The sequence below is a fragment of the Monodon monoceros genome, unplaced genomic scaffold (genome assembly GCF_005190385.1).
Source record: "Monodon monoceros isolate NGI ecotype Baffin Bay Population unplaced genomic scaffold, NGI_Narwhal_1 Super_Scaffold_7, whole genome shotgun sequence".
Classification (NCBI taxonomy): domain Eukaryota; kingdom Metazoa; phylum Chordata; class Mammalia; order Artiodactyla; family Monodontidae; genus Monodon; species Monodon monoceros.
Genome location: NW_021703784.1, coordinates 20,302,233 through 20,328,374, shown reverse-complemented (window position 1 = coordinate 20,328,374; position 26,142 = coordinate 20,302,233). Strand labels below are relative to the sequence as shown.

At 37.2% G+C, this 26,142-nt stretch overlaps 1 protein-coding gene across 1 annotated transcript; it reads left to right on the top strand.

The window, feature by feature from the left end:
- Positions 1-1,936: 1,936 nt before the first annotated feature.
- CUNH11orf88 (chromosome unknown C11orf88 homolog) lies at positions 1,937-24,879 on the top strand. The gene is made up of 6 exons (XM_029209556.1): positions 1,937-2,162; positions 2,647-2,685; positions 3,170-3,240; positions 21,768-21,827; positions 22,441-22,493; positions 24,680-24,879. The coding sequence occupies exons 1-6, from the start codon at positions 1,940-1,942 to the stop codon at positions 24,735-24,737; spliced, it is 504 nt and encodes a 167-aa protein (XP_029065389.1). The 5' UTR covers positions 1,937-1,939; the 3' UTR covers positions 24,738-24,879.
- The last annotated feature ends 1,263 nt before the right edge of the window (positions 24,880-26,142 follow it).

Genomic DNA, 26,142 nt, shown 5'->3' with positions numbered 1-26,142 from the left:
GGTGCTCGGTTTGTAGGCAGTGTAATTAGCTGATTGTATTCTGGTGCTTACAATCACTAATTCCACTGCCATCAAAACAAGACACAGCATCACCCGCCGCCCCGCCAGGAGGAAGACGCCACCCTCGGCGGCAAACCGCCGACCCCAAGCGTTTGAGAAGAGCCCACGGAGCTTCGAGATTTGATGCGTCAGCGTTTAGCGCTGCTGACGGAGCACGTTAACATGCTAGTAACCCCTGCAGACTCCTGCGAGCTGCTGCTTCTAGATATGGTTAAACTGTTAGCAACCTCTAGGAGTAAAAGTAAGATTGTACAATACCATGTAAGCAAAGCGAAATCCGTGGTATCGATTGGCTTTAAGACATTTAAACTGCTGGGTGGAGCCCCCTATGTAATGCTTAATGCTGTTTGTTGTGATTCATTGTGCCTATTTTTCATTATTTAGTAGGGTATTCATCAACCCACCAAGTAAAGTGAGCTACAACTGAAACAATGATTTGCCTGTCACAACGTATGGGGCACCAACCTGAGACGCAGTTTATGATGAAAGCCTTTTTTTTTTTTTTCTGTGAGTCTAGTTACTAGGCAGTGTAGTTAGCTGATTGCTAATAGTACCAATCACTAACCACACGGCCAGGTAAAAAGATTTGGGAATTCATCTAAATGAGCTGCCTGTGCATATCAATGTTCTGGGGGTGGGGGGGATTGGGGGGATTGGAATTTGCTAACATTACCCATTGCCTGTTTTTCAATAGGTCAGCCAAGAGAGATATCCACATTTTGGCTGCTAAATATACAACATGTAATATATGTATATCTTTATATACAATTTTTCAATATTGCTTCAGGCTCTGAACCAAAAAATTTTCGGATATGTTGGGGAATAGGATTTTTCTCCTTAGCTGACTGTCATTGTATAGATTTGTAATTATCAATATTTGAGCTATCTTTCTGTGAGACTGTATTAATATCTTGAAAGCATAAAGTGCCATAAGGTCGCTATGGAAACCATAAGGCCATAAGGAAACTAAATTGTGGTTATTACCAATGTGTCCATTTCCTTTCCTAAATTGGTTTTATGATGTCCATTTCAATTCCTGCCACAGTAATTACAACTTTCCTATCGCTGAAATGCTTAAATTGTTCCTAGATTAACCAGATCTCCCGGGAGAGCTATGCACATACACTTATTAATATTTTTATAAGAATTCATTAACCAAAATTTTTATAGTGTTTTTCATGAAGGGGCTGGGTCCACTCATCCGATATATTTACAACTGTTGCAGTCTAAGCAGCTTTTAGTGGGACTGATGTTACAATCTAAATCGACCGTCTTTCCGTAAGATTGGTCTTAAAGGATGCAGGGGAGAACGTGTATAAAACATTATATACAGGGGTGCCTATCAGCCCAGTTCACACCTCTAGCTTCCATAGGCTAGGTTGTTAGCTGCCTTATTGAATTCACCAACCACTGCAGGCCCAGAACTTCCCCATAGAGGGTGCTGAGCTACAGCAATCTGGTGTGGAAAGGGGATTGGGACGGTGGAGCTAAGGGAAGCTTTATTTAGACATAGTTGGGGGGAAAGGAAGCTGGTCGCGGGGCGGGGGGGGGGGTGTAGGAGGCTAACTCAGAATAAAAGAGAGCTGAAGTGCTCCCCCACTGACTCCAACAGGACAAGACGCCTCAAAGTTGATGTTTTGACTCTCCTATCTCGACTCCAAGGCTTGGACTGGTCCCGAAGTCTGCGATCACTGCAGAAGTGGGATTCAGGTGGCGCACAAGCGCGCACGCTAGACCCCAGCTTCTATCGAGGAAACTAAGGGCTTCCGGCCGTGGTTGTGGCCAACTTAGCGAGTTTCCGGCGGAGGCTGGGGGGTGGGGTGGGCGCGGTGGGGCTGGGAGAAGGGCAAGGGAGCTTGGAGAAGCATCCTGAGTTGCCATGGAAACTAGGCCCAGCAATGGTCTTAGCAGCCGAAAGGAGTGTGAAACTCACCCGCAGGGATTGCTGGTGTTCACCGGCTCTTCGGATCGCGATGCCAACTTGGCCAAGCAGTTCTGGATCGGGGCATCAATGTATCCCCCTAACGAATCTCAGCTGGTGCTGTCCAGAGGTAGCAGTCAGCGTCTGCGGGTGGCGCGGCCCTCGAAGGGCAGTGCGCTTGGTGAGTAGCTGCCTCCTGTCAGCGATTTCTGCCTCCTCCCTAACCACGGGGCAGACACCAGAGCCCCTCCCAGGAGAAACTGCAGAACCTAATTCTAAATGTCTAAAACCCTGTACAAACAGTTCTAAAATCTTCCCAGCAATCCTTCCACCCCAAAATGATCGGTGGTATCTTTGTTACATCTAAAAGTCCATCTGAAAATATCCCTTGGTTATGACATCTATTTGTCTAAACAGTATAGAATAATCTGGGCAAATGTTATATGTTGGCTGAAAGGATATGAAGGATGGTTTTTTACATAATACAGTTCCAAAGTGAAAGCCCTAGAGAAGGTTGAAGGCAGAGTCAACATTAGGAACCAAGTTCCCTAACCTGTAAGGCCTAAGATGGGAAACTGTTATGCAATTTTTACAGGTATAGAAAAATTAAATACCTTTAATGCTGTGGTTTTTCCAATGACTACTTCCCTTTTGTATATTTTTAGAGAAAAGTTACTTCCAGCCTTTTTTCCTTGAGAAAAGCAGTTAAGTACCAAGTTTTACACCTTTCAATATCCTGATTCCTAGACTCTTAAAAAAAAAATAGGTAATAAGTGTAAAGATACAACTTCTTCCTTTGGCATAACTTTCTGAATTGCACACCAAGACCCTGCCTCAGGGACCACCCCATTTATCCAGAGGAAAATGCCTAAATTCCTATAACATATTGAGTAGGAATGTAGAAATTGTAATCTATGATACTTCACGTAAGTTCTGTTTAGAGACCTTTTCTTGTCTCTGGACTCGGGCTACTTCTCTTCTAAAGAGATTAGAGGTTCCCTGCAGCCAGAGCTAATTAATTCAATCTCCAGTTATTTATGAATCTGGTTCATAAAGTTTCAAGACAGTACGTATTTGTGTTTACCTTCCAACTTTATGTATTACCTTTTAAACTTTAATTTTTTATCAACATTATTGTAAAATCATGATAAAATTATTTCAGATTGTATTTGATTCTGTTTTCTTTAGAGAGAAGAGATGTCACTGCTGAAACCCTGAAGATTCAGGAATCTGAGGAGAAAAAAAAGTATCTCCAAAAGGTAGGCCAATATTGCAGAAAGTCATATGATTTTCATTAAAATTTCATTATTATTTTCCAAATCATCCCAATTATTCTTTTTTTAACGTATGTATATAAAAATTTTCTGCTTCTAGTATATCAGCTTGAGCAATAGGAAAACCTTTATTAGAATTTTAATTTAAGTTTAAGAAATTCTGTTAAACTTTGGCTATTCTCAGTCTCTGCAAAAGCCCAAGGATGTGTAAGAACAATGAAATCAGAGGGAAGTGGGGAAAGATGGATTCACACACTTTCCACCCAATAAGGCCCCAAACCATATACAGTGTTGTAAGAACAGAAATATTGTAAGAACAGGAAAAAGTGAATAGAATTGACTTAATAGGTCAAAATTAAATGATCAGAGGAATGAGTCCATCATCTAGAGCCATTTTGCCTAAAGGCTGCAATTAAACACATTGGTGTTGTCAAATCAACTGAATGTGTGTCTTCTTGGCAACATCCCTTGTTTGCTTTTCTTTTGCAGGCACAGCCTCTAACTCAACAATTAGTACAGTGATTTATAGAAACATTTTGTTTGGTTAATGGATAAATTCCATTCCTCTAACTGTTCCTGTACTATAAAAGCAGAGAGAGGATTCGTCTGGCCTAATGTGTTTAATCAACAGATGTATTGGCAAAGTCCAAAAGACTTATCGGGAATTCTACATAAATTACAGAACAATGCATTTGAGTTTGCTGATCACATTAGTTTCCTTTGTGGACTCTTGGTGATTCCTCCAAACAAATTAAGTGATTAGAAATAGTCAGCATTTTATTCTCTCTTGAGGATATTAGATAATGTATATTTATACCAGCTCTTAATAATGGGAAGGGAACCTAATTTTCATTGAAGCAAAAATCATTAAAAGTTGACTTCTTCAGCGCGTTTTAATTTCATTTTTGGAAGGGATTAGAAATAAAAGATTAAAGACAAACTATTATCAACTTCTTTCATCTTTTGTCAAACAATTAAGACAATATGATGAGTTACAAGTAGATGTTCTGCTAATGGTAGTCTTAGAACTAATTTCCTTGCCTCAGGTTCTTCTATTATTAATTACTTAATTAATTCCCAGATATCTATTGAGATCCTGCCATGTGCCAAGTACCGTACTAGATGCTGGGAATACAAAGGCAAGATGTGTTCACTGATCTCAAGGAGTTTATAATCTGGTGGGGGAGAATGCCAATTAAAGGCAGGAATTATGATACATTTTTATGATAGATGTATGCAGTTAATACTATGGGAACACATTGAAGGACATCAAAGTCAAGCTTAAGGAGTCAAGAAATCTTCCCAAAGGAACTGAGTCTCAAAGAATGTATAGAGTTGAGCAAACAAAGAATATCCTCCATGCTGCACTAGTTACCTTCCTAAAACCCAAATCCTATTGGGCTGCTTTCTTGCTGTATTAGTCTGCTAGGGCTGCCATAGCAAAATACCACACACCAGGTGGCTCAAATAACAGAATTTTATTCTCTCACAGTTCTGGAGGCTGGAAGTCTGAGATCAAGATGCTTCCAGAGTTGGTTTCTGATGAAGCCTCCCTTCCAGGCTTCTAGGTGGTCACCTTCTCACTGCGTCCTCACATGGCAGAGGGAGAAAGCTCTAGTGTCTCTTCCCCATCTTGTAAGGACACCAGTCCTATTGTATTAGGGCCCCTAATGACCTCATTTAACTTAACCTCCCTAAAGGATCTGTTTCTAAATAGAGTTACACTGAGGGTCAGGGCTTCAACATAGGAATTGCAGGAGTGCGGGTGGAAATGACACAATTCAGTCCATACACCTACTTTTCTTCTTTTTCCCCTGGCTCTCCATTTCTGCAGGATGGAGACCAGACTCTCCAGCATGGTATTCAAGTTCTTTTCCAGTCTGACTATAACCTGACTGGCTTCTACCACTCTCCTTCCTCCTTCCCCTTTACCCCACCCTACCCCCAATGCAGCCTACCCTGTACAGTTGGTTCTCACCACTAGGCTTGGGCATATTATGTACCCCTCCCCACATGTGCTACCGAAGTGGTAAATGGGTAAAATATATTTTTTCTAAACCTAAATATGCACATTATACTGTGATATCTGCCAAATTGTACATTAAGTCAAGTGGGTCCTGCAATGCAGTATAAAGAAGATTCTATTATGTTGAGAGTACAAGATAAGAGGCCTAACCAAGCAGCAAGCCAGCAGGATAGAGAGAGAATATTACTGAAACTGTGCCTTGCGAGTATATAGGAGAGCTGAATCAGTTTGGTACGACACAGTTCTAGTCAAACAATGCCATGGTGAAAAAAGCAAGAGAATTTGTAATAACTGAAGGCTCTTACAGATATCCTCATGATGATTATTCCCATTTAATCAAACAAGGCTTAAATGATTTTCCAAAGTTCCCACAACTGGTAAGTGGCCGAGCCTAGATTCAAAGCCTGTCTCCTAACTCCAAAGCCTGTGAGACTCATTGTGTTGTAATGATTGCTGGCCACGGCATTGTTCAGCTATGCTGCCAAATATTCTAAAATTCAAAACTCTGGTATGAATACAAGTACGAGAAACAGTGACTATACACTCTTTCTTCAACCTACAATGCACTTTCATGTCTCTACCTAAAATGCTGTCCCCCATTTACCTTCAAGGCCCAGCTCAAATGCAACTTCTCTGTGAAGCTTTCCCAGAGGTGACTTAGAGACAACAGAACGAATAGCTCCCTTCTCTGTGCTCTCAGAGCAAGTCACAATCTGTGTTATAGGTAATTGTGTTATAGGTATGTTTCTGTCCTTCCTGCTAAATTCCAGGCACCATAGGTTTGGAAGTCTGACTCGGCCACTTACTATATGAGTGACCTTGAGCAGCCTATTTAATTAACCCCTGTGAGGCTCAGCTTTCCTCAGGTAGAGAAGGAGGAATGATAAAAATATCCCCCTCATCGAGTTGGTGTAAGATATGTAAAGCACCGGGCCATTGTTTTCTCTCAACAGATATTAGCTCTCTTTTCCTCCATGAGGGCAGAGGTCATTTCTTATTTACTTAACTCTCGTGCTTTTCCGGCTATTGAAACTCAGTAAATATCGATATTTGTTGATTGAATAAATAAATTCATAACTGAATTAATCAGTGAACATATGCTGTACACAGTGATAACACCATTTGGGTTAGCCTTTTGTACATATACACATCTGGCAAATTTTTCTAGGCTGGCAATTTTTGCAAGAATGTTCCCCAAAGCTAGTCTGTTTGCAAGTCTGCTTTAGGACCAATTTAGCATATCCCCTCGCATCTCGATTTTGCTTTTACCTCGTGGGTCTATATATGATGGGAGGAAATGTGACTCCCTGTAATCACTAAGACATAGAATCTATTTTTGGATACTACTGTTTTTCTAAGTCCGTAGTACTCTCTCTGCATTGCTGCCACCACCATCCTAGAATTCTTACCTTAATGGCAGAACATAAATGGGGAGGTGGGAGGTTCTAGGTAACTAATAAAACATTTACAATGATCTATTCAATTTGAGAATCTTCTACATATTTTGAACATATACATTTGTATAAGTAAAATGCCTGGTATAATTTTCATTATAAAAAGCGAAAAAATATTTCCCATCAAGTCTCTTAAAGGTTTTTTCTTCCACTTTCTCCTTAAAATTAATGAAAATCTAAAAATTTATCTCTGTCTCTCCTAAAAGTACTTTTATAGCTTTTTCTTCCCTACTGATTTTTCAGTTACTAAACTTTTAAAACTTTAATGTTATCCTCCATTTTGGAATATTTTCCAGGTATACCTTATAAATGCTTTTGGTTAGTGGATAAAATGCTATTAATCACAAGTACTATTTCTGCGATGGATATCCATGGCAGAAAATCAAGAACAATTTGAGTCTGTCAAGATTAAATGGCTTACTATGTCCATAAAGGAAACCTTATAGCACTCTACTGGACCATTATTCTTCCTATGAGAGTTCTAAAGTAGTCTGAAAACATTATAAGAAATGAATAGTCAGCTAATTCTTTGAAATCATAAAACTAATTTGCTTTTTAGTTTTGCCACCTTTAAGAAAGCTCTTTAGCTGATTATCTCTTTATGAAAAGAATTAAAAATAATTCATTTGCTGGGAGGAGGAAGAAAAGATCAGAGCAGTACTTTAAGGCATGTATATAGATGACATATTTATAAATGTCCATCTGGAATCAGAGTTTTAACGTGAGTGAATATAAACTAAAGATTTTCACAGGGAAAATATGCAATCTGCAGAACAACAATAAATATATACTCTTTATTGGGAATGGGGTTTTAATCTGTTCAGTCACACAACCTGTACAACCAATACTGACCATAGTGTAAGTCTTCCTCAAAAGTCAATTTGCTATATGGTGCTTCAGTGAACCAGAAGCAAATCATGCTATGATGAGAACATTCTTAGAAAAAGAGTCTAAGAAGTTTCACAAAGGTGTATTTTTAGACACCGAATCATGAAAGTGGAAAACTTTAACATTATCCTCCATTATCTTACACTTTCAAAGGGATGCTCAGAATCATTATAAGTCAGTTTTGTAGAGCCAAACCAAAGATACAATAAACTTCCTCAGTGTCATTGCCCAGGATGCTCAGATAAAAGAAAATCCTCTTTGTTGTCAAATTGCCCAGGAATGGCCTCCCAGACAAACCAAATTTTTCTCAGTCACAGTGTTATCTGGCTTTGTTTTAATTTTGCTTTCCTGCCCTCATGTAATAATAACAAAGTTCCTTTTCCTCCATAAAATAAATACCATAAGGAAGTGGTGGATTTCTCCTTCACCAACAAAAGATACTTATTTAAACTCTTGTTGTTCCTAATTTGTCAAAGAATTCAAGAGGAAGAATCATAAAAACAGACTGTGCATTCACAGTAACGAGCAAATATTGTGGTAGTAAATGATAATTAAAAGATTGCATAAATATGAATCACTCTTTTAAATCCTCTATTGTACCACTTTGTTTTCAAACGTTATTCAATCTTGGGAAACATTTTCAGTTGACAGATGAGGTTCCCCTCTTAATCTTCTTTAGCAACATCTACGAAAAGATACTCTGGGTAAGAAATGAGATTTGAGATCAAATAGCTGAATTCATTGCCCCAGGCAGACCCAGCCCCAGAGTTGGATAGGGTCATGCCCCAAATGCATCGCATCCTCTTTTTTCCAAAGATCTGTATACTTTCTCTTCTGTATACATTCACCCTAAGAACAAAATAAAAGCATTCTAAGCCCTGCAGTACAATTAGGCAAGGACCCATACTATCTATCTCCTGGTAAAACATGATTAATTAAACTATTAAATGAAGCAAAAAAGGATGGTGCATTTTTTAAAATAAAGGCAGAACTATCAATTTGATTCCAGCTACAGGAGGCCTTATTGTTCAAATTTGTAAACACCTTATAAGCAGTAGGGTGAATCAAATAGAATTTATTGAAGAACTGGGTAATTCTGTGGATCAGGTAACTCAGAAAATACAACATACCTGAAATCAAATCCATAATCTGCCTTTTCCCTTTGCCTCTATCAAACGGCAAGATGAAAAGATATGTAGGTAAGTTATATTGGAGCCAGATAAGAAAATTTAAAATTTTCTGTGTCTATATTTACTTCACCATTTAATCACTTTCTATGCTAAGGTATTTTAGTCACCATAGGTGTGGTCAAGCATACCCTCAGAGCCTGAGGTGATACAGCCGTTTGTCTATTTGGCTCCTGAGATTGTGCAGTTCCCCAAGCCAATGTGTTGGTAATATAGTCAATCCTCATTATTCACAATTCCGTATTTGCAAATTCACTTACTAGCTCACTAGCAACAGTTTATTTGTAACCCCAAAATCAATACCTGTAGCACTTTCATGGTCATTGGAGGACATTCACAGAACAGAAAATTTGAGTTGCTCAACACACACGTTCCTAGCTGAGGCTGAACAAGGCAATGTTCTGCCTTCTTGTTTCAGCTCATACTGTGAACAGTATCCTTTTTGCAGTTTATTAAGTGCCACGTTTTTTGCTTTTTTTTTTTTTTTTGATGATTTCACTGTTTTAAATAGCCTCCAAGTGCTAAAGTACTGTCTAGTGTTCTTAAGTGCAAGAAGGTTGTGATGTGCCTTACGGAGAAAATACATGCATTAGATAAGCTTTATTCAGACATGAGTTATAAGTGCTGTTGGCTATGAGTTCAATGTTGATGAATCAACAAGGTATTTAAAATAAGATATCTATAAAGAGAAATACACATAAAACAAGGCTATACATTGATCCATTGGTGAAATGTTGTGATCAAAGACAGGCAGGAACCTAGGAGACATGATCAGCTCAGTGACAATGAGTCTACAGTTTCTTCAGCTTGGAAATGCTTTTCTCCCGTTTCTCCCTTTAGCTAATGCCTACTTGTACTTAAAAACAATTCAAAAATAGTCACATTCAAGTCTTTCCTCATCCTTATATATTCCCCAGGCTGATAACAAATGCCCCTTCTTTTGTGCTTCCCTAGTACCCTGTGCATTCCCCAGTCATAATCACTGACATATAGTACTGTGGTGTACTTGAGGTATGTACTGTGGTGTAGTTGAGGTATTTCTCCTGCAGGCTCTAAGTTTCTTAAGGAAAAGGATCATGACTTCTTCGACTTTATAATCACAGGACCTGATAAATATCAGATGATCTCCTAACCTACCAAATAAATGCTTATGCGTGAATAAATAGATGAGTTAACTTGTCTGGACCAGAATCCTGCATGATAGTCCAGTTCCTTGAGCTGGATGGCATATGAGGTACTCATTAATAGGAGGACGGTCCAAAATAGGATTCACCAAGACTCAGAGGCCTCACAGACTCAGAGGTAATAAACAGACATGTAGTCACTTGTGAAAAGGATGTGCAAGCAACAGACAAGAGTGGAACTACAGTCTGTAGGCCACAGAAGAAAGTCACAGTCAATGAGCATTTTCAGTTCTCTGAAGGAAGCGATACCAGGAAAAGGCAATAAATGGAAATTTAAGATCATGGTGCCAAGGTTCAACAGCATGTAAAAGAAATCTTGACATGGAATTAGAATTCAGCATCAGGAGTAGAAAATAAGTCAAGGCCACTGTCCCAGAGTGTCGGGGATACTAGACAAAGAAACAAGACAAGGACTTGAACACATGGGACAAGACAATAGTCTATATAGTAGAACTTTGGTACAGAGATAGGCTTGGTTTTAAAATTAAAAAAAAAAAAAAAAGCAAATTCCTAGAAGCATGTACCTTTCCCCCAAACTCCAATCACATTCCTAAACTTTCGTGTCATTCCCTACTGCCATACCCAGAAAACTACTTTAGAGCCATCAATATATGAGACAATTCACCTAACTATAGTAATTTTTTCTTGGCCAAGCCAAAAGATACTGTTCAAAAATCAATTTACCAATAATTGATTCTATTGTTGAGATAAACTCTGTTAAATGACTATTTAAGGAAGAAAAAGGCATATTTTCATTGTAACACTAATTCGGTAATTTATTTGAAAAAACTTAGAAGTTATTTAAGATATTTTATCTAAACTTTGAAACTTTTATTTTAAAGAATAAATTTTTAGAGCACTAAATAAGTAAAAACAGAAAGAAAAAAGATAGTTCTTAATTGTGGTTATAAAGTTTTATATATTACCTTTGCATTCTCTGGGGTTTATGGCCATAAATGTTCCCAATAGATATAATGTAGATGTTGGAGTAGGTATAGACATTAGTCTCTATGTGTGAAGTTGAATTGGACATTGTATGGGTCTCAATGCATACAGGTGAGGGCCCTGCACTGAAGTGTAGGGTCAGAAGGCCAAACTGAACTTTACAGAATGTTTGCCCAAAGCAGTTGAAAAGTTTGTAGCCTTAAAAAAAAGAAGAGACGTAGGCAAGGAAAGAGCCAAAGCTGAAGAGACAATGTCAAGCTCAGGCAAGAAGAGCCAAGCAACGACATCAACAGTAAGATAAGACCCCAAGCCAAAAGTTAGGAGAATCTGATTTGGAAAAATTGTGCAAGATTCACTCAACAAATATTTATTGAGTGAACATTAAAATTCAAATCTCACATTGCTTTTTTAAAGAATAAGTGCCTTTTAAAGCAAGCATTAAAGCAGTTTTTCACTTTGCTGTACACCTGGCATTGTGCTGGGCACTGGAGAACAATGATGAACAGCAACAAAAAACAAGATACAAACTCTGTCCTTATCTGAAACTTGCAATTTAATTAAGGAGAGAGATACTTATGAAGAATTTTACATGATATTAGAGGAACATTTAATAGGGCAGTATTGATCCAACCAAAAGAGTCAGGGAGAATTTCTGCAAAGGTTAAGCTGAGATTCGAAGGAAGAGTGGGCATTAATTAGGCCAGAAGGAGCAGTGGAGGGAGCACCACGAGAGCATTCCGGACCATAGAAACAGCATAGCGCGTGTCCGAAGCTGAATGGCCAGTGTGGTGATGGGAAGGTTAGGCCATAGTACATAAACAATAAGAAACCATTGAAAGGTTTTAAGTTGGGGGATGATAATATCAGATTTGTTTGAAAAAATTCAAGAGAATGAATTAAAAGTGGCTGGAGCAGAAGTGGGGAAACCAGAATGAAGGCCATTGCAATCATCCAGTTGGGAGGTGATGGTAGCTTGGATTAGGAAAAAGTAGATAGATTTAAGTGATATTCAGGAAGTAAAATAAGTAGGACTTCAGCTGTGTATTGGATATGGATGGTGAGGCATAGCAAGGTATCAAAGATAACTCATAGTTTTCTGGCTTGCACAACAGGATGGATGGTGCCATTCTCTGAAACAAGGAACGTTAAATAAAGGTCAGGTGTTGGGGGCTTTGGGGGAAGGTGGAAGGGGTTAGAAGTTCAGTTTTAGACTCATGGAGTGTGCCTTTGAGATAAGCAATGATAAGCCTATTCGAGCTGTCGAATAGGCCTGTGGGCTAAATATATGGGCTAGAGAAGTATGGGCCAGAGATGAGATAGAGTCATCTGGATGGAGAATCCCCCACCCTCTCCTTCTTACAACCTAATGGGCAGGACAGGAGAGACATACCTGAAAGATGAGGTCAGTCCCATTCACCCATTTATCATATCTGTGTAACCATCAACATGATGAAAACATTAAAGACTCAGCAGTTACTTGTTTGCTAAGGACAAGTCTTGGTAATTATCGTAGACCGAATCATCAATAGTATATAATTCAATCATATATAGAAGTATCTTTAATATATCTATACTTTATTGAATTTAAAGGTGTAATAATTCATTTTATGCTCATATTGTTCTCAACATGAAAATTCAAATCTCACTTATTGCTTTTTTTAAAAAATAAGTGCCTTTTAAAGCAACATTAGTTTTTCACTTTGCTGTACACCTGAAACTAACACAACATTGTAAATCAACTATACTCCAATACAAATTTTAAAAAATTAAAAACAAGCTGGGGAAATTTAAAAAATAAATAAGTAAAGCAGTTTTTAAAAAGAGCTATGCAGGACTTCCCTGGTGGTCCAGTGGTTAAGAATCCACCTTCCAATGCAGGGGACGTGGGTTCCATCCCTGGTCAGGGAACTAAGATTCCACATGCCACGGGGCAACTAAGCCTGTGTGCCACAACTACAGAGTCCACGCACTGTGGAGCCCATACGCCACAACTACAGAGCTCATGCACCGCAACTACTGAGCCTGCACGCTCTGGAGCCCGTGCGCCACGACTGGAGACAAGCCAGCGTGCCGCAGTGAAGACCCGACGCAGCTAAACATAAATAAATAAATGAATATTTAAAAAAGGAAAAGTATTTTAAAAAATAAAATAAGAGCTATGCTCTTCAGGTAATTACTATTGGTTTTCCATTAAAATATATGTAACAGAATTAAGAAAAAATATGTAACAGAACCAAGAAAATACACATTTTTTTCTTTTTCAAAACAGATAAATTCATATTTTATCAAAACCTACATTTAAGAAAAATTGTTGACTCCCTTTTATGTAATGACTGATATGTTTCTCTCATTTTAGTAAGCCACTGTTTTTCAAATGAAAATTATATATGCCCAAGCTGGGAATTGAGCCAGGATCAGGCAATTTTCAGGGGGTATGAAAATGTGCTTAGACGTGCATTTTTTTCTGCAAGTCAGCATTCTTCCTCCCTCTGATTAATAATCCTCTAAAATCCACTCCCATAGATGACTGCCTTTAGATCTACCTTCTAAATATCAGATTAGAGCTGGAGAAAGCCTTTTCTCTGATTAGTCAGGCTATCTTTCAAAGTACATGGTAGATCATTTGCGGGCCAACAGTTCTGTATCTTATTATAATAGTAGATATAAATTTACTATATGGAAGTTGTAGAATCTACATAGCAGATTTCAATTAATAGACACAGGGAATGGTAGTAAATTCATAGAGTAAATTCACAGTTGAAGCATTCTGCTATCAAAATCAACAGGCCAAGAGGCACATACTGCCTTTTGGAATCAAGCCCAAATGTGAGACATAGTTTTACCTTAAGCCAATAGTAATGCTAACCTTCCTCAACTGCATTTTGTAACAGAACAGGAATAGAAGCTGCTGAAGATTGACTGTGTAGAATAAGAACTAAGACTCCCTTGTGATTCCATCGGGCATTTAACTTGCAATTATTGGCATAGAGATAAAAATTAAATTCTGGAGCCTCAAGAAAAACATCAGATAATGTTCTCTAATCTCTGTAAAACCACAGAACTTGGTTCTGCTTAGGTAATATTCTAAAATTGGAATGTACTGTAATTCTCATTTTATACTTATAATCAAAAGTCATCATAAATATTTAGCGTACATTAAATAAGATCTTAGAAAGTTCATCAGTTTATAGGTACCACTATAGTTTAACTATTCTTTACCCTTTAACCACTTTTTGCAAAGTGCTACATGATCCCATAAAATAAGTAAATTAACTTTGATCAAGCAGACTTCACTCTGGATTAGCTCCCCCTGCTGTGTATTCCCATAGCACACATTTTCCACTAGAATATAAATTTTTCTGTGAGAGCAGAGACTGTCTTCTTCACCATGGTTAATCCTAATTAATTCTTCATTTCCAGAATCAAGATTGAATAAAGAAACCATTCTGTTACTGTGTGTGTATGTGTGTGTAAGTGTGCCACAATCTCTACTATGTGTTTTAAGTAGTATAGCAAAAGAAGCATGGAGTCAAACAGAACTGAGAATGAGTTTGAATTCTTGGCTCTGCCAGTTACTAGGTACCTAATTAATGTTAAGTGACCCTGAGAAAAGTTGTTAATTTTTATGTTGGTTGAGTTTCTTCTACTTGTAAAGAGACAATAATATCATCTACCTCAGGATTAAAGGAATTACACAAAGCCTGACACCCAGCAGGTACCCAATGAAAGTTTGTTTTTATCTTCTCTGCTTTCCCTCTTTTTTTAACACATAACTGAAAAATAAAATTTTAGGAAGTACAAAATAAGCTTTAGTAGTAAATGAAATGGTTTGACCAAAGTGGTAAATCGCAAAGGTTGATGAGTAGATTATGAAAGACATGGTCACCCAGGTATCCACATCCTGATTAAACGACACAGTCAAGACTGGCTTGCTCATACTGTAAAGAGACTCTCACATCTTTTTCTTAACCCTATCTTCAGCATCTGCAAAAAGAAAAATTACCACTGAAGGTATATTTTGAAATTTCAACCATGGACCAAAATGTGTGGGCAAAGTTAATTTAACCATTTCACGTAAATAAAATATAATTAAATTTTATCATAATGCCTCTCTCTACAAATATAGATTAAGAGGTAAATGTCATGATAATTCTGCAGCTCTAGATCAGTGCAGGTCAGGGTTCTCAATCAGAACCCTGTCAAAAATCAAGGGAGAAAAGAATATTACTATATTCCACTATATACACACCCTTTGCAACAGTTCTTGGAAACCTAGAAAAAGACTCTGGTATAGAAGCTAACTTAGAAGCCAAGGTTATTAGAAGTAGTGGATAGTACAGCAAGTAGACCCAACTCAATCCAAGGCAAGCCCAACCAATGAGCTAAATATTGACTAAAATTAGTTGAAATGAAAAATATGGCGCTAATCTGCATAAGTACTATAGGTTTGGTTTGTTTGTTTATTTTGTTTTCGTGTTTGAGTAAATAGGTCTTTTTTTCCCTTGCAATAGATTGGTAAGTTACTAGGAAATCGTCCATTTCATCTACATTTTCAAATTTATTTGTGTGAAGGATTCATGGTGTTTTTAATCATCTTTGTACTCTCTGCTGAGCTCTAGTTATTACCCCTTTTCATTTCTAATCATTTGCATCCTTTTTTCTTAAGTAATTATATCAAAGGATTATCTATTTTAATAGTCTTTTCAAAAAACCAACATTTGTTTTTATCATCCTCTGTCATTATTTTTGTTTCCTATGTTATCAGTTCTTGATTTTTATTACTTCTCCCTTCCATTTTGGGTTAGTTCTTATTTTCATTCTAACTTCCTTCCCTTCTCACTTTGTTTCTTAATTTTCCACTTTATCTCTTTTCTAATATAAGTATTTATAGTTATAACTAGCCCTCAAAGTACTATTTTAGCTGCAACTCACAAGCTATATAATGTTTTCATTATTATTGCACTTTAAGTATTTTTAAATTTTTATTTTGATTTATAGTTTGTCCCATGAAGTATTTAGAAGCATGCTTTTTAATTTCCAAATCTGTGAAGTCTTCTTATCTCTTTTTTATTTCTAACTTATTAATATTGAGGTCAGAAATATAGTTCCTATCTTCTACTAAATCAAGTATAAACAGAGCTATCTTTATGTCAATGTCCTCAGCATGATGCCATTCAACTATCCTATCCTATATACCTCTATTCCCCAAAACAAACATCTTGTCCCAGTCAAGCGAGGCTTATCGCCATCTTTCAGCAACTTTAAGTTTGTTCCTGCCTCTACATCTCCATTTATTTTTAATTGGATGAACTGCTATCTTCTTTTCATCACTGAGCATGCTTTTTGTATCATGATCATTAAGCTGCTCCCCTAGCTGCCTTTCTCCCTTTGATGTATTATCTTTAAATCCTTAGATTATTTATTTTAGAGGTCCTTTAGGGTTCTTCTAAAATTTTTACATGTTTTAAAATCTTAAACTTATATTAAGATTTTAGATTCAGCAATGAATTTGTGTAAATATTATTTTCCTTTATGTGCTTTTTTTCACGTTTTAATGGTTGTGTCATGAGCATGTATTGCATTGATAGCCAGTGGAAAGAATAAATATTTTTTTAATTTCTACTTGAGTTAATATATTCCCCCCAGTGCTTCCTAGTCTATTTTCTTCAAGTGTTTTTCCTTTTCCAACCATCTGCTCCTCTCACCAGAGAATAGTAATATTTTTGAGAACTAACTACACAGCATATATACTCTAAGTCCTTTACTCATATTCTTATTTAATCATCAGAACAGCTTTGTCTGAGAAGCTTTATAATTACCGATGAGGAAGCTGAAGCAGAAACATGTAAGTGACTTTTTCAAGGTCACACCGCTAAAATATAGTAAAGACAGTTTGAACCTGGGTCCATCTGACAATGGAGCCAATGTGCTTAACTACTATACCACACTGGTTTCAAGAGTTTCTAGATTCTCTAGGTATCAGGATGGTTGCCAGGTAACTAAGCAAAGAGCTTATTGAATTGGAACCAGTTCAATACTCTTCTAAGATATTCTTAAGATTAAATTCAGTAATTATTCTCCTATACTGTGGTGGTCAAGAGAAATTTTCTTTTGGTAATGTAGATAGGTAATCAGAGAAATAAACACTACCATATGCTATCTTTGATGAATGTTTCAGTCAAAAATTTTTAATCATAATACAAGGGAGAAACGCATTTTTCATATGAGAACCAGGTCTTGAGAAGAAAGGACCTTTCTTTTAGAGTCTAGTGCTTATTAAGAGCTTTTTTATAACTGAAATTTAACTGAGGAAAATGTTTATAATACACTGGAGAATTTGTAGAGGAATTTCTACTGCATAAAGGGCAAGTAATATCTTAGATATCCCTCCTTGTTTCTCCTTTCTTCCTTCCAACTCTATTCACTAACTCACCTGTAGGTAAGAGGTTGAATCATCAAAAATCCTCCATGCCTGTACACAGAAGGTGGGTAATCCATCCTTTCCTCCTTTTTCCCACTCTTTCACATTTTGAAAGCATTGAAAAAAAATTTTTATATAATAATCATAGCTACCATTTATTGAATATCCACTGTATGCCATGCACTGTTAAGCAATGTTTGTATTATCTCCAATTTTCACAAGCTTCCTTATAGATGAGAAATCAATACTCCGAGAAGTGGTTCTTTGATTTACCCAAGGTCACAAACCTCTAACCAATGGGATAGTGATTACATTGGAAGGAGGAAAGGAGGAACCAGGAGGAATAGTTAAGATATTACTTGCCATTAATCACACAGCAGAATTGGGGTTCAGACCCAAATGTATTTGACTCCACTAATCTATGTTGCCACCCAAATTGTTTGGCTCTGAAAAGCCAAAAATAGAGAACTCAGCAGCTTAATCCTTGAAGTGGCACTAAAATTCATTAACCTTCTATGAGATATTAAATGTATAAATGATCATATCCTAACTTACTAAAATCACTTTTTATTCTGTAATTTATTTTTTCGGGAGTAGGATATAACTATAAGTAATATGATTAAAATGTATAATATAAGAAAATATCCAGCATTAAAATATTATAAATATATTATGATAAGTCTTGGGGATATAACATACAACATTATGACTATAATAAAAAATACTGTACTGGTATATTTGAAAGTTGCTAAGAGAATAGATCCTAAAAGTTTTCATCAAAAGTTAAAAAAGGGCTTCCCTGGTGGCGCAGTGGTTGAGAGTCCGCCTGCCGATGCAGGGGCACGGGTTCGTGCCCCGGTCCGGGAGGATCCCACATGCCGCGGAGCAGCTGGGCCCGTGAGCCATGGCCGCTGAGCCTGCGCGTCTGAAGCCTGTGCTCCGCAACGGGAGAGGCCACAGCAGTGAGAGGCCCGCGTACCAAAAAAAAAAAAAAAAAAAAGTAAAAAAAATTTTGTAGTTATATAAGATGATGGATGGTAACTAAACTCAAGTACTAATCATTTCACAATATATATACATGTCAAAGTCATTACGCTGTACACCTTGAACTTACACAGTGTTGTATGTCAGTTATATCACAACAAAAACTGAAAAAAAAATTATAAATTCTGACCCCCTTATGCTATTATTTTAAGAATTAATAAATGATTTAAATGTCTTATAAATTCCATTAATGAACACAACCGAAACACCATGGTTAGAAATGAGAATTCTTTTGTCGTTATGAAATTAACAAGTAAATTATTTATCCCTACTAATAAGGTAAATTGTAAGAATTTTCTCTTACCACTGAATGTATTTAGTTATCCTGGCAGAGATTTCTTAGAATAGTTGGCACTGTTTTTGTTCTGATGACACAGTTGCCTACAGTAGTTTTGTTATGCATTCCCAGGAAACATGTCCAGGAAGCAGAAATCAAATCATATTTGAAAACTTTGTTTCTGGTGCATTATATTATATTAAAAAACTGATTAAATTTTGTAACATAATATAATCCATTATAATAAAAAAGCACCTGAAATCAAAATTTAAATGAATGACTTTTTTACCCTACTATTATTTAGAGTCTTATAACTAAATATTTGTTCATTTATATTAGAAGCATTATGACAATATAACTTGCCTGTGACTACCCAGTAGTTACACAGGAAATAATCATATAGTTTTGTTCATAGGGGATTTTAAGAACTAAATTTACCCACTGTTTAATTTCACTTTCTAAAACTTTTTTTTTTGCTTAGACTAATGATTGTGCATTAGACAGTGTAATGGGTTCATTCATATATAATGACAAATCAACAAAAATTCATTGAGTATCATTTACAAGGCACTGTTAAGCTCTAAGGAAGGATAAAAGGATGAGTAACACTCTGAAAGAGACATGGTAGCAACTATGAGATAAAGCAGGGAAAGTAAAATCACTACTGTAATAAGGGTATAAAGTGCTGTGTAATCACAGGATGGGAGCATTTAATTCCCACTGAGTACATGTGTAATGGGGGAAAAGAAACTAACATTGAATATCTACACTGAAAATATCCCAGGTCTTTTTCTATAGACATTATTTTATTCAATCCATAGCAAATTGACAGGTATTTTTAAATTAGCTTAGTTTTTCAGAAACAGACTCACAGAAAACTAACTTATGGTTACCAAAGGGGAAAGGTGTGGGGGAGGGATAAACTGGGAGTTTGGGAATGACATATACACACTACTATACTTTTAAAATAGATAACCAACAAGAATGTATTTTATAGCACAGGGAACTCTGCTCAATATTCTGTAATAACCTAAATGGGAAAAGAATTTGAAAAAGAATAGATAACCTGTGTATGTATAACTGGAAAAATAATAAGCTTAGTTTTTAAAAGACCCTGAATTTTTTTTCCTTTCAATCTCTGTGATACATGATGCCTTAAATTCAAGTAAAAAGAAGAAATCTTGTCCCAAAATAAATAAAATTAAAACTCTGTTGGCTCTTAAAAGGCAAGATTAATATGACTTGAGTGGAATGAAGCAAAGCCAAAGCAGCAGTGTACTCTGCCGATTACTCGTGCAGCAGCACGGCTCCTCCTCCCACGTCTCGAAAGCTTTCTTCCCCATCCCATCTGTACTGTTATCTGGTGACTACGCTTTCAGGCCTAATCCTGGACATCACCTCCACTGGGATATCTTCTCTGAGTTTCCCCCACAGATACATACACACCTTCATCTGAACTGAGAGTGCCTCCTCGGTTCTCTTGTTTCATCCTATTCTAATCCCGTTGTAGTATATGTGAGGTGAGACTATTGTCTTTTTCTCCACAAGTCTGCCATCACCTGGCAGGCAAGAATGGTATTTTGTTCAGCCCCTAGCACAGTAATGTTGCATCATAGGTGCTCATTACAGATTGAAATGTGTCCCACCAAAAAAGGAGATACGTTGAAGTCCTAACCCCCAGTACCATGAAAAGTGACCTCATTTGGAAATAGAATCATTGTGTTTAAAATTAGTTAAGAAGTTAATACTAGAGTAGGGTGGGCCCCTAATTCAATATGACTGGTGTCCTCATAGGACAACCATGTGAAGACAGGGAGAAAGCAACATGCCACCGAAAGCAGAGATTAGAGCTACACAGCTGCCAGCCAAAGAAAGCCCCAGGTTGCCAGCAAATGACCAGAAGTGAGGAAGAGGCAAGGAAGGATGCCCCTGCAGGTTTCAGAGGGAGCATGGCCCTGCTGACACCTTGTTTTGGACTTCTAGCCTCCAGAACCGTGTGACAATAAATATCTGTTGTTTTAAGCCGTCTAGACTTTGATACTTCATTACTGCAGCCCTAGGAAAATAATGCAGTGCTTAATAAAGTTGAATGGATGGATAGATGACAGAATTTTTACCGAGATAAGACAAATCTATGTCCATTCTCAGTTATATCTTCCTTCTAGCCTTGATCTAAGCAGAGCTTCTTTCATTTTATTTGGCCATTTGAACCTACAAGTTTGATTTGTCAGATTCTCAGATTTCTTTCTCCTCTTGTTCACAAACACTCCAGATGCGATTTTCCTCCTTGCCATCTCCAATACTGAACATAACTGTATTCTATGAAAAAAATTTTGTACCCATATTTGCCTCTTTGTATACAGTCTATATCTTGATAAATCTTTGTGCCTGCACTAAAATGGGGGGGGTTTTGTTTTGTTTTGTTTTTTACTCTTAAGGAAACTAACCTGAGGATGCGCATGTCTCAATATCTTAAGACAGAGGAGGAATGGAGTGTGAGATTCTGTTCTGTATGTAAGCTACTTAGAAGAGCCCTCTTGCCATGGATGTCCGTGGTGGCATGCTGTTTGAGCTGGCTGATTTTGTGTCTTGCTACCATTTAGTGGCAATTTAGTGTGGTGGCCAATAGCTTGGGCTTTGTTTTCAAGTAGTGCTGGTATCAAATCCAGTTCTGCCACTTAAAACCTTGAGTAAGGTATTTAACCTTAGTATTCTTCACATTCCTCATATATAAAATGGGATGATAGTGATGTCAAAATTCTGAGTTATTATAAGAAAATAATGATAAAACATATCAAGTTCTTAGTACGGTTCATGTAATAAAGTCAATAAAAGTTATTATATGGGCAAGAAAAATTCTCTCCATTTAGAATCAAAATCAAATTATTTTGTAAAGCAGCATCCTCTGGAATAAAAACTGAATTGTGTTATAAATGAAAAGTATAAATCTATCATGGAAAAAATTTTTAATTCTGCCCCAAAATACAAGAAGGAAAATGGAAAAAATCCTACCCCCCCATGGACACATAGCTTTATTATTGAGTCAAAAGACTCATCTGCTCTTTTTTTTTTTTTCCTTTAAACAGGCTAAAAAGAGAGATGAGATTATCCAACTCTTAAAAAAACAAAGAGAAGAAAGGATCTCGGTGAGACTGATAGTGAGACATTCAGATAAACCTCGGGGCAGGGCGGGGTGGGGGTGGGGGTGATATGAACTATGGCAAATTCTGAGAGGTTTTATAGCTTTACTCCTTAAGTCTAGGTGTCCATGGTCCAGAGCCTTTTATATGCTGGAGGGGGCAGGGCATAGACATCAGATAATCTGACAGTCCTTGATAAACCAAAGATATCTGCAACAGTGTGCAACTCTGCTGGCACAGAAATGGTGCTCTTGTCTCTGGGCTTATTGTCACATGTTGTAAAGCCGTAGGATATTAACATGGGCTACTTCATTGCTAGTATTTGTTTTACAATGATTGATCTTGCTTAGATCCTACAAAAACAAATGCTAAATGAAGAGGAAAAATCAATAAAAGCAATAGCACCGCATACACTTCCGGATGTACAAACACACTCTCCTGAATGAACCCCAAATGCCCTAATCTGGACCATTTCTAACCCCACAGTCTCCAGGTTTAATAAGCTGGTCATTATAAACTCTGTGATAATTTTACCTCAGATTTTTTTCAAGTAAGTAAATTTCAGTCAGTGCAAGAACTAAAATTTTTCCTTTTTTATTTTTATTTTGTTTTGTTTTAGAAAGAACTGGTTTCCCTTCCTTATAAACCAAAAGCCAAAGTACACAAAGCAAAGTAAGTTTACTTCTGTCAAAGAAGTGCTTCTTTTTTTTTTATTTGCTCCCTACCTTCAAATCTTCTAAAAACCCACCCACTGTTTTAGAGGTTTCTTGCCTTGAGAAAACTTTCTTCTGCTCATCTACATTAAAGCCTGTGCCCACTTACATGTCTGTGCAACATGCAAGTATAAACTGGTGCAAACAGGAGAGTAGATCAACCTCGAGTCTGTACACATTCTCTTCCCCTCCTTTCTCATCCTGGGTAATTGTATTCACCTGCCATCACTCCCCTTCAGCACCCCTATCCCCTACCCACACCTAGCCCTGCCATCTTTGGCAGATCAGCAGGTCTTCTAGATTATCGACTCTGATACCACCAAAGGCATACCTAAGCTTGCTAAATCTAAGTTCATGTAGCAAGGGCTCTAGCTTCACAGTGACGGGTTAATAGCCTTATCACCGGAATAATGTTAGAGCAGCACCAGGAACATGGTCCAGAAGAGTTTAAAGGAAACCGGCTATCACTGGTTAATCACGAAAGAATCCCTAATAAAAAATGTAAATGTCTTCATTACTGTATTCTGATTGAAACCCAATGTGGCTAACTCGACATTAATTTGACAAATATTTATTTGCATACTACATTCAGGGAAAAACAAAAAGTAATAGAATTTTTACTCTTATCTCATTGGTATTGAGGCCGACTTCCTTGAATGTTATCAGATGTTATTAGTGAAAAATTAATATGTCTATGCTGGTTTTTAAAACTTCTGAAAAAAATGGAAGGATCACTTAATCACCTGGCTATATTGTCTATACAATGTTCAACAACTTAATTTCTTGCTTTTCAGCTAGATGATTTGACTTAGCTTCTAAGGGTGAAGCAAAACTAGTCCAGTCAAAAGTTCACTTATCTGATTCAGATAATGAAGATTGCTACCTGAATTGTATCAACAGATCTGTCTGGGTACCTTAGATTTCTGTGCATATTTTTATAGGAGTGATCAGAACAGTCCTGTTACTATCCATGTAGATTCACCTAAGAGTAAAACAGTATTTCACAACTTGAACAGATAATTCTCTTAATGATTTAAGTGCTTACCTAATTCCTTTTGTGTACCAGGTTGGCCTCCCTCCTGTGTCCTGAAGCCTTGAATTCTATTCCATTTCACTGTGACATCTTCTTCCCCTGAGCTTCTTACACAGTCACTGTCTGCACCATTCTTTTGGCAGTTAGTCATGCACTACTTTGTGCCCATATTTTATAATTATTCAACTCTTATTATCTCTTAAGTTGTTATTTAACTTTTCACATATTTTTTACTCGTCTATGACTATATTGTAAGTTCCATGAGAAACTGGGTCACCCAAAGTGCCTAGCACACTGCCTCCATGTAGGAATTCAGAAAATATTTGTTACCCCCCCCAAATTTTTTTTTTGGCCATGCCAAGTGGCTTCCAGGATCTTACCTCCCCTACAGGGATTGAACCTGGGCCCGACGGCGAAGGCGCCAAGTCCTAACCACTGGACTACCAGGGAATTCCCTGTAACAAAAAATTTTAGCTAAAAAATGTCATGTAGTTCAGCATTAGCTAATTTAGAAAGTGGTGTTTCTATACTGTACAGTAATTTGTAAACATTTTTGAATTTGTGAAATATCTTAAACACAATTTTATTTTAATTTTGCCCTCTTTTTCCTCCCTCCATCCTTTCCTATCTACCCAAACTTTCCCCACATATACAGATATGCCCTTACCATCACTCCTTCATCAGATCTTAGGATACTCCAGGCCCCCTTCTGTCAGAAAGAAAGAACTAGAAAGTGTGTACATAGTAAAGTTTCAGTGGCACTACGTTTTTTTATCCAATATTTGCATCGTAAAAGAGGGCTACAAGAAGGAACAATGGGTCATCCAAAGAAATCAATCACCAATGATGAAATCTCAGAGGCCTGACTCAGGTGAGCACAATGTATTTAAGTTTAGGAAGTCTGCTCCTGTGCCCTTCAGGTCACACTCGACAGTGGAATGACCACTCCTCCCACACAGATGTTTACACTTGATTGCAAAATCTAAGGCATAGTCAGAATGCAAGACAGTAAATCTTTATTGGAGAAACTTTCAAAAAAATTTTTCATGCCACGTTGTGTTCACAACTACAGAGTTCTGTGTATTGGAACTGATTCATGTTACTGCCAACAGGAAAGTGATTTCAGAGTCAGATAAAGAAGACAAAGAAGAAGTCAAAGCCTTGGACTAATTTGATTGACACATGGGAGAGGATGGCTCACTTAGATCTTCACTTTTGAAACAACCTGCTCTTACATCAGGATCATTGGAATCAGTTAAATTAGACAAAGAAATAAAAGTTAAATATGCAGCACTTCTAGGAATTTTACCAGTTATTGAATACTTGTGTCTATTTTACTTAGTGAATATCACTGTACTTGGTACCACACAGTAATCGTCTCTCTCATCTTATACATTCACAAACTCCTCTTTATCTTGTTTTCATTTGAAGGGTATTTCCAAAATTGCTATATTTGGTCTATGTTATGAATATCAGATAAACAAGAAACAGGGACTTCATGTGCTTCAACTTGTAGACCACCAGTAAAAACAACTAATAAGGAAATAGAGATGAAACGTCAGTCCTGAAAACTTTAAAGTCTTCTTGCAGTAAAAAAAAAAAAAATCCATTTCCCAAAATTTGGTTTACTCAGTTTCTGGAACATGTCTAAAGTCAGAAGTGAATTGCTTCTAGTTCTGTGACTAGCTGGCTCAACATTCCTTTGTCTTATTTATTTATATTTTTTTTTATACAGCAGGTTCTTATTAGTCATCAATTTTATACACATCAGTGTATACATGTCAAGCCCAATCGCCCAATTCGTCACACCACCACCACCACCACTCCTCCACTTTCCCCGCTTGGTGTCCATACATTTGTTCTCTACATCCGTGTCTCAGTTTCTGCCCTGCAAACCGGTTCATCTGTACCATTTTTCTAGGTTCCACATATATGCGTTAATATACGATATTTGTTTTTCTCTTTCTAACTTACTTCACTCTGTATGACAGCCTCTAGATCCATCCATGTCTCAACAAATGACCCAATTTCGTTCCTTTTTCTGGCTGAGTAATATTCCATTGTATATATGTACCACATCTTCTTTATCCATTCATCTGTCGATGGGCATTTAGGTTGCTTCCATGTCCTGGCTATTGTAAATAGTGCTGCAGTGAACATTGGGGTGCATGTGTCTTTTTGAATTATGGTTTTCTCTGGGTATATGCCCAGTAGTGGGATTGCTGGGTCATATGGTAATTCTATTTTTAGTTCTCCATACTGTTCTCCATAGTGGCTGTATCAATTTACATTCCCACCAACAGTGCAAGAGGGTTCCCTTTTCTCCGCACCCTCTCCAGCATTTGTTGTTTGTAGATTTTCTGATGATGCCCATTCTAACTGGTGTGAGGTGATACCTCATTGTAGTTTTATTTTGTTTGTTTGTTTTTAATATTTATTTATTTATTTTTGGCTGTGTTGGGTCTTCGTTTCTGTGCGAGGGCTTTCTCTAGTTGCAGTGAGCGGGGGCCATTCTTCATCACGGTGTGCAGACCTCTCTTGTTGCGGAGCACAAGCTCCAGATGCACAGGCTCAG

Bases quoted from the DNA above. Each gene is read 5' to 3' on its own strand.
- CUNH11orf88 (XM_029209556.1), top strand. From the start codon at position 1,940: ATGGAAACTAGGCCCAGCAATGGTCTTAGCAGCCGAAAGGAGTGTGAA. The intron at 2,163-2,646 runs GTGAGTAGCTGC...GTATATTTTTAG, and splicing joins CTCGAAGGGCAGTGCGCTTG to AGAAAAGTTACTTCCAGCCT. The intron at 22,494-24,679 runs GTAAGTTTACTT...TACTGCCAACAG, and splicing joins GCCAAAGTACACAAAGCAAA to GAAAGTGATTTCAGAGTCAG.